Here is a 9,123-nt window from a genome sequence, read left to right as displayed (position 1 = left end):
GCTTGGCACTATGATATATTCCAAGAAGCATCCAACGTGCAGCCAAGAGAAGCAAAGGCCACTGCAGATATTTGTAAAGAGGTTGAGCACTAAAGGCACTGTTTGGAGAAGGAGGGGGCTTCCGAAAGCATTGGGCAGAGCAAATCTTTTGGAGCAAGTTTTGTGGACAGAGGGGGCTGGGGGCAGTTTGTTGGAGCACTGGAGACAGTTTTGCGGCAGGAGGGTGGGCTGAAGAAATTTTTGGTCAAGGTGTGGAAGACGGTCGCAGACAGTTCTTCGCAGGCAGTTTCAATTTATTTCTATGCGGTGATCAATAGGCGTGCGCTATGTTATTCTTTGTCACAATGCTAGGGGCAATGAGAGGGTAAGGTATTACCATTATATTTACAAATACCAACTAGTTTTTCGACCTTATAAAATGCAGACACGGGGCAATGAGTTATGTATCTGTCAATACACTACTGGAGCCGCTGGCACTGCCGTGAGTGTAGAACTTCAGCATTGTAGCTTGCTAGTGAAGTCATGAACTTCCTTTTTTCTCGAAGAAAAAGCAATGGGTAACATACACTCACCGACCACTTTATTAGGTACACCTCGCTATTGCTTTTTAAGGCATTCGTCTGTCTGCATGTTGCCTTAAGAACTGCCTTAGCAGTCTGCAAAAATACTCAGGTAGCCTGTGGCATTTAAATAAACTGAATTGGTACTAAGGGGCCCAAATTGTGCCAAGAAGCCTTTCACCTTTAAAGCACCAGCCTGAACCGTTGATACAAGGCTGGGTGGATCGATGTTTTCATGTCGTTGAACCCAAATTATGACCATAACACAGCGAAATCAAGACATCAGACCAATATTTTTGCAACGGCACCCATTGTGGTTTTCCATCTGCCTCAAGATTCGACGTGCTGTGCTCAGAGATGCTCTTATATATGCATAACTCAGTTGTAAAAAGTGGTTATTTGAGTTACTGGTATTTTTGTATCAGTTTTTCACGTTTGCAAAGCCTCGCAGAGTAGTTCAATTTTTTGGTGTTGCACACAGAGTCTCTGTGACGGGTTTATTTATAAGCGACTCATCTCCACGACTTTGCAGATGCTTTGCAGATGAATTGTCTCCTGAGCATGAATTGGCCTACGTTTTAACTGAAGAAGTAGGAGGAACAAGGGTAAGGGAAAGGAAAAGGTAAGGGAAGGACACGGGAGAAGGTTTTCTGGACGTTGGACATTTGTGACAGTTTTTAGGAAGGAGGTGGCTGAGAAAAAAACAGGAATTTCGGGGATGGGAGTACTGCAGACCGTTTTGAGGGATATTTGGCAATGGTAGCGGGACGGGGGGTGGGGGCGGGGTTAGACAGTCTTACTCTGGCTCAGTGAGTGGGGTTGTCTCAGTAGGTTCATTCACTGGACTCCCATCATCTGCACTTGTCATTCTCTCCTCTTCTGTCCTCATCTCCACAATGGGCTCCTTCGACCCATCTCCCCTATGTGCACACACACACACACATACAACAGACACAAACACACAATGCACACAATAACCACACGCACATGCACAAACACATGCACACATACAGTACATGTACACGATAACATTGGAATGTCTGAATACTGTGCACTTGTTTTATACGGTGAGCCAAACACATGCCCGTTTGTCCACAAAAGTGTATTCAGACATTCACCGGCACAAAATATCTTAACTGTGATACAGTACTCACATAAACACACACAAAATCATGTTGAGACAGTGAGATACAAACATGCATGCCCTCCAACACACACACACACACACACACACACACACACACACACACACACACACACACACACACACACACACACACACACACACACACACACACACACACAATCACAAACACACACACACACACACACACACACACACACACACACACACAAACACACACACGCGCGCGCACACACACACACACACACACACACACACACACACACACACACACACACACACACACACACACACACACACCCTTTGGGTTATAAGAGACATCCCCTCAACTAAACTGAGAAATAGCCCTGTGCCTTTGTGTGTTTGTTTTGGTAAGCAGCTCATTCAAATCTCCCTGGCTCTGGAATCACACACACACACACACACACACACACACACACACACACACACACACACACACACACACACACACACACACACACACACACACACACACACACCACACACCACGCACACACGCATGCCACACACCACACACACACACGCACACGCACACACACACACTGAGAGCAATGTAATGGGCACGCTTTCCCCTACATTCATTTCTCCTGCTGCAGGAGAAAAGGGAAAAGGGGGGCTCTCTGGCTCTCTGGCTTGTAATGTGTGGGATTTAGGGACAGCACAGGGCTCAGAGGAGAGAGATGTGTCTGCTCTAAGAGGCCCCTACTAACACATTAATTACCACACGCTAGCGAGGGAGGGAGGGAGGGACGGAGGGACCCCCTGTCAGTTTGAATGTGTCATCAGTGTGTGTGTGTGTGTGTGTGTGTGTGTGTGTGTGTGTGTGTGTGTGTGTGTGTGTGTGTGTGTGTGTGTGTGTGTGTGTGTGTGTGTGTGTGTGTGCGCGCACGCGCATGTTTGTGCATTAGGGTTTTTGAGTATGTGTGTGTGTGTGCATTTGTGTTTTCGAGTGTGTGTGTGTGTGTGTGTAGTTATTGTGTGTGTATGGCATGAATTTTACTGATACATAGCCTACAATTGCCCAGTCATTTTTTTAAGTGTTTGCAGGTGGCAAACTGTGCACAGTAAAGAATGCAGTGTTAACTCAACACTTTCTAGAGTGTATCTGGTTCCAGAGTACATTCTAAGGCCCTCGATACACTTGCTGCAGGATACGCATGCGCGGACACAAAATTGCTGGGGCCCATCGTAAGAAAGACTGCACAGTTCCACGCGACGCGACGGTGAAAACGATGATGGCGGAAACTTTTCAAGACTGTCTCATCGAGCTTGTCCGAAATTACAAACATTTGTACGATCACATTTCCCCTCAGCGCTTTGATAAAGGAGCGTGCAAATGTAGGAGCAGTAAGGTAAGATAAGGTAAAATTAATTTATATAGCGCTTGTCACAGACAAAACAGTCACGAAGTGCTTTACCATAGTGTAAAAAATAAAATAAAAATAAACAATACAAGTAGGCGTTGCCACTCAGCATTATAGAAAGGAAAGCCTAAGTGCTCCCATTTGTCACAAGTATATAACATCCACATCATCAGATAAATATATTTTTTTTAAAGTATCAGTAGTATCATCTTCTCCTCGTCCAGGGAGTATTTTTGTTTTGTTTACCTTATAGTCTGTGTTTCCAGATCTGTGTCACTCTCTGCCCTCTGGATGATGCCACCATAATTGTGCGTATTGGTCTTGTGATTCTAAAGCAAGTATGTGCAATCGGTCTCACGCGGTGGCATGCATAATTTAAAGGTCGCAGCAAAGGCCTAGTGTTGATTTAGCATGTTTTAATGAGTACGCTAGATTTTTCAAAATTTTTGTTAAGGATTCAATGTCAGAGTGTGAAATAAAACGTAACCTTCCCTAAGGTGAGGTGAATAGTTTGGAAAAATCCACCCACATATAGTACACTGACTGTGTACGTAGATAGAGGTAGCAAATTGCCTGTATGCATAATCAGTAAGGCAGTCTGTTTGGCAACACTGAAAAGTGGAAAAGTCTGAAAAGTCTAAATTTACTTGCAAACACTCTCACCATGTTAAATGGGCTATTTTATGAAAGACAATGAGAAAAGATATGAAGATTGGATTTTAATTACGCTGCTTTTGCTACATCACACATGTATTGAACTGATTAGGCATTTATAGACAATCATTACATATCCATTACATTCATCAATTATAATGACTGAGAATGCCAACTATTGTTGTCTGAAAGGAGAATAACAGGGTGTGCATATTGAAATCGTTTTTTTCCTGTGCAAAGTACGACACTTGAATCATACTGTTATTATTACCAACTAATTAAACTTGATTTGAAAAGCTAACATTCATATATCATCCAAACATCCACTCACAAATGCTCTCACAATCTCGTACTCTCATCCACACCGAGCAACAGACAAGCGGAGAACACAATGGTGTGCGTGTGTGTGCGTGTCTGTTTTTTTGTGTGAGAGAGTATGTGCAGAATTTACGAACCAAAAATAAAAAATAAAGTAATGAAAAAGAAAACCCCACACATTCAGAATATTATCCAAAGTAAAGCAGAGAGGAAGTGAGGAAGTGAGCAAGCGACACTAAGGTGTCATGGTGGTAAGGTGACAAGTAGATAATAATAACGTGATAGTGCCTGACGTGTATGGAGGAGACACTCTGATATGCAGGAAAAGGTGTGTAAGATGAAGGGTGTTGTATATCTGTATTATAAATATGAATGGGCAAGTGCTCCACCAGGTTTTCTTCTGCATGAATAGTAAGACAGACGATGAGAGAGAAAGGGAGGAGAGATAGAGAGAGGGCAGAATGCTTAAACCTGCTTGAGAAAGAGACAAATAATCACAAACAGCGAAGGGTCTATGTGTGTGTGTGTGTGTGTGTGTGTGTGTGTGTGTGTGTGTGTGTGTGTGTGTGTGTGTGTGTGTGTGTGTGTGTGTGTGTGTGTGTGCACGCGTATGTGCTTATGTGTGTGCTTATGTGTGTGTTTACGTGCGCGTGCGTGTGTTTATGTGCACACGTGTGCGTGTGTGTGTGTGAGTGTGCGTGTGTGCGTGCATGTACCACTCACAGGTAGGCGGCCTTGCCTTCCTCCAGGTCTTTGCCCTTGGCGCTGGTGGCACTCTTGCGGCTGCAGAGGCGTCTGGACAGGCACATGAGCAGGCCGCACTGCCGCAGGAAGAAGCAGCTGACGTCCACCAGCACCAGCAGCAGCAGCACGGCCGCCACGCCCAGGCCCACCACCGCGCCCACACTCAGGCCGTTGAAGAGGGAGTCTGCTGAGACCAGGAGACAGGACCATATCAGGTACAGGAGTATGATGTAGTATATATAGTATACACGTTGTATGGAATAGCGGCCGAAGAGGTGTCCCGATATCAAGGGAAATAATGGACGAGGCGGAGCGTTCTAACAGCCCGACGGCGCAGCCGAAGGGCTGTTCGCTTCGCCAAGTCCGTTCTTCCTTCATATCGGGACACCTCGAAGGCCGCTATTCCGCTTATCACCCGGTTACCAGCATTTAAATATTAATTTATTAATATGTTGGTCTAAGGCTTTGTGAGAAAGTAGATTAACCACTGCGCTTGGTACGTTGCTATGGGCAGCACTTCCTAATCTAGTGAGACGCGCCTCCATCGGAGGCATGTAAGGACGCGCGCAGAACGTTGGGGTGACTTGACAACCAAATGCGATAGCATTAGTAATGGGGTCTTGACTAGACAACCAGATGCGATAGAACTAACGACGCGGTCTTGACTAGACAACCAGATGCAATAGAATTAGTAACGGCACTGCGCCAGAAAGTTAGAAAAGAAGCAACTTGGACGCCCGCACGCCCGCATGACATCATAGGTGTCCTGCTACCGGGGAATAAAGGACACCTGCTCAACCAATAAGAAGACGTTTCGTCTGCTCACCGGCTGATAAGTAAGCTATACACACACAGACATCCATCACACAAACACACATATGCCTCCAGGCCCACCACCGCTCCCACACTCAGGCCGTTGAAGAGGGAGTCTGCTGAGACCAGGAGACAGGACCATATCAAGTCAAGTCAAGTCAAGTAGGTTTTATTGTCAATTTCTTTACATGCACTGTTACATGTTACATTACATTTCTTGCTTTCCCATACAGACATAGACTAAATCTAGGTAAGGACATAGACAGTATAGACATAGACAGTACTTATACATGGACTTAAGACAGTATGGACATAGACAGTGCTCATACAGACATTTAAAGTGCAAGACTGGACAACAGAAGACTTGTAGAGGACATACATTAAGAGGTATTGTTGTGCTTTTGTGCTTTTCCTAAAAGGTCCTTTATAGCGTTCTGACATGGTAATAGTAGCATTTGAAGAAAATAAATATTAAAAAGGTCTGTCAAGTACACCAGCAGCAGTGTGTGTGTGTGTGTGTGTGTGTGTGTGTGTGTGTGTGTGTGTGTGTGTGTGTGTGTGTGTATGTATGTGTGTGTATGTGTTTAGTGCAGGTAGAAAGTGCGGTGTGCGTCTGTGTGTGTGTTCGTGTGTCTGTGTGTGTGTGTGTGTGTGTGTGTGTGTGTGTGTGTGTGTCAGTGTGTGTATGTTTGGGTTTAGTGCAGAAAGTGCAGTGTGCGTGTGTGTGTGTGTGTGTGTGTGTTGTGGTGTGTGTGTGTGTGTGTGTGTGTGTGTGTGTGTGTGTGTGTGTGTGTGTGTGTGTGTGTGTGTGTGTGTGTGTGTGTGTGTGTGTGTGCATGTTTTGAGTTAGTGCAGGTTGAAAGTTCAGTCACAAGTATAGTAGTGCAGGTGGAATGTTCAGTCGCAGATATGGTGGTGGGGGATGGGGGGGGGGGGTTGTCAGTGGCCTTGCTGGCTAGAGGCTGACAGTGGAGGGAGAGTGGGTTGAGTGTTCAGCATCTTGATCGCTTGGTGCATTGTGCTGCTCGCCAGCCTGGTGGTACGGGTACGGAGGCGCCTGTACCTCTTTCCAGAGGGCAGGAGGCTGAACAGTTTGTGTGCAGGGTGGCTTGTGTCTTTGATGATCATCAGTGCTTTCCGGGTGAGGCGTGTGGTGTAAATGTCCTGCAGGGAGGGGAGTGGTACTCCAATGATCTTCTTCGCTGTGTTCACAACACGCTGGAGTGTCTTCCTGTTTTTTCTCCGTGCAGCTTCCTCCCCACACTGTGATGCAGTTGGACACGACGCTCTCTATGGTTCCTCTGTAGAATGTTGTCATGATGGAGGGTGTAGCACTTGCCTTCTTTAGTTTGCGCAGGAAGTAGAGACGCTGATGGGCCTTCTTTGCCAGTGATGTAGTGTTGGTGGTCCAAGAGAGGTCGTCGCTGATGTGCACTCCAAGGAACTTGGTGCTGCTCACTCTCTCCACAGCATCGCCGTCGATGGTCAGTGGTGGCAGTTGTTTTTGGACCCTTTGGAAGTTGACAACAATCTCCTTGGTCTTGTTGACATTCAGCAGGAGGTTGTTGTCTTTGCACCATCTGGCCAGCAGGTCTACTTCTTCTCTGTAGTGAGTCTCATCGCCCTTGGTGATGAGGCCCACCAGTGTTGTATCATCCGCAAACTTCACTAGATGGTTAGTGCTGTGGGTCGTTGTGCAGTCGTGTGTCAGCAGCGTGAACAGCAGGGGGCTGAGAACACAACCTTGCGGAGCCCCCGTGCTCAGGGTCAGGGTGCTTGAGGTGTTGTTCCCTACCCGTACTGCTTGTGGTCTTTGCATCAGGAAGTCCAGCAGCCAGTTGCAGAGGGAGGTGCTGAAACCTAGTTTGTCCAGTTTTCTGATGAGTTGTTGTGGTATTATGGTATTGAATGCTGAACTGAAGTCAATGAACAGCATTCTCACATATGAGTCTTTATTGTCCAAGTGGGTGAGGGCTGGATGGAGGGCAGAGCAAATTGCATCCTCCGTGGATCGCTTGGCTCGGTATGCGAACTGGTAGGGGTCCAGGGTGGGGGGTAGGGTGGCTTTGATGTGTGACAGGACTAGCCGTTCGAAGCACTTCATGATTATGGGCGTCAGTGCTACAGGACGGTAGTCATTGAAGCATGATGGTGATGATTTCTTCGGCACAGGTATGATGGTAGCAGCTTTGAAAAGTGATGGGATGACTGCTTGCTCCAGAGAGATGTTAAAGATGTCTGTGAAGACATCCTTCAGCTCTTCTGCACAATCCTTCAACACTCGGCCTGGTATGTTGTCTGGGCCAGCTGCTTTGCGTGGGTTGATGGTGGCCAGTGTCCTCTTAACACTGGCAGAGGACAGGTAAAGGGGTTGATCATGGGGGGGAGGGGGAGTTTTCTGTGGGTGAGTGTCATTTTGTGCTTCAAAGCGGGCAAAGAAACTTTTCAGGTCGTTTAGCAGAGAGGTGTTGTTGTCACAGCTTCGTGGTGCAGGCTTATAGTCTGTGATGGCCTGTATGCCCTGCCACAGGCTCTGTGCATCTCTGCTGTCTTTGAAGTGTGTTGTTATTTTGTCTGAGTATTCCTTTTTTGCTTTCCTGATGCCCTGGGACAGGTTTGCCCTTGCTGTCTTTAGGCCAGCTACGTCTCCTGTTCTGAAGGCTTTGTCTCTGGCCCTCAGCAGTCGGTGAACGTCTCCTGTGAACCATGGCTTCTGGTTGGCCCTGGTGGTGGTGTGTTTTATTTCTGTAACATCATCGATGCATTTTGTGATGTAGGAGGTCACGGTGTCTGTGTACTCCTCAATGTCAATGTGATTGCTGTGGGTGGCAGTTGTTTTGAAAATGTCCCAGTCTGTGGTTTCAAAGCAGTCCTGTAGTCGTGAAATGGCCCCCTCAGGCCATTTCACACCTCCGTCAGAACTGGTTTGGTGAGTTTTGCCCTTTGTCTGTAAGCTGGCAGTAGCAGGATCGTTGTGTGGTCTGATGATCCAATGTGGGGGATGGGCTTTGCCTTGTATGCTCTCTTCTGATTTGTGTAAACGAGGTCCAGGGTGTTTTGTTCTCTTGTTGGGAAGTTGACATGTTGGTGAAATTTTGGAAGTACTGTTTTGAGATTTCCGTGGTTGAAATCTCCCAGGACCACTGTGAAGGCATCTGGGTGTGCATCTTGTTGTTCACTGATGCCCCGATGCAGCTCGTTCAGTGCCTCGCTTCTGACGTTGTTGTTGTTGCTGGGTGCGAGGTAGACGGCGACTAATAGGATAGCGGATATTTCTCTGGGTAAATAGAAGGGTCGGCACTTGATGATCATGAACTCCACTCGTGGAGAGCAGTGCCTCTGTACTACCGTAGCATTATTGCACCAAGCATCATGTGTGTAGACACATATTCCTCCCCCTCGTTTTTTCTCTGCAAGGGCTCTGTCCGCTCGGTGGCACGTTAGTTGTTCCAGTTGTAAAGCCGAGTCGGGTATGCCGTCGTTCAGCCATGATTCGGTGAACACC

At 46.8% G+C, this 9,123-nt stretch overlaps 1 protein-coding gene across 1 annotated transcript in view; it reads right to left on the bottom strand.

The window, feature by feature from the left end:
- Positions 1-4,989, bottom strand: part of LOC134441987 (neural cell adhesion molecule 2-like) — a gene marked incomplete at its 5' end in the record, with an annotated part of 6,727 nt that extends 1,738 nt beyond the window's left edge. The window contains 2 exons of the mRNA XM_063192361.1: positions 1,361-1,480; positions 4,785-4,989. Of these exons, the coding sequence (XP_063048431.1) occupies positions 1,361-1,480; positions 4,785-4,989 (325 nt within the window). The remainder of the gene's footprint in view (positions 1-1,360; positions 1,481-4,784) is intronic.
- Between the last annotated feature and the right edge of the window lie 4,134 nt (positions 4,990-9,123).

The sequence above is a fragment of the Engraulis encrasicolus genome, unplaced genomic scaffold, assembly GCF_034702125.1.
Source record: "Engraulis encrasicolus isolate BLACKSEA-1 unplaced genomic scaffold, IST_EnEncr_1.0 scaffold_1055_np1212, whole genome shotgun sequence".
Classification (NCBI taxonomy): domain Eukaryota; kingdom Metazoa; phylum Chordata; class Actinopteri; order Clupeiformes; family Engraulidae; genus Engraulis; species Engraulis encrasicolus.
The sequence above is the reverse complement of the archived record's forward strand: the minus strand, read 5'-3'. Positions and strand labels throughout refer to the sequence as shown.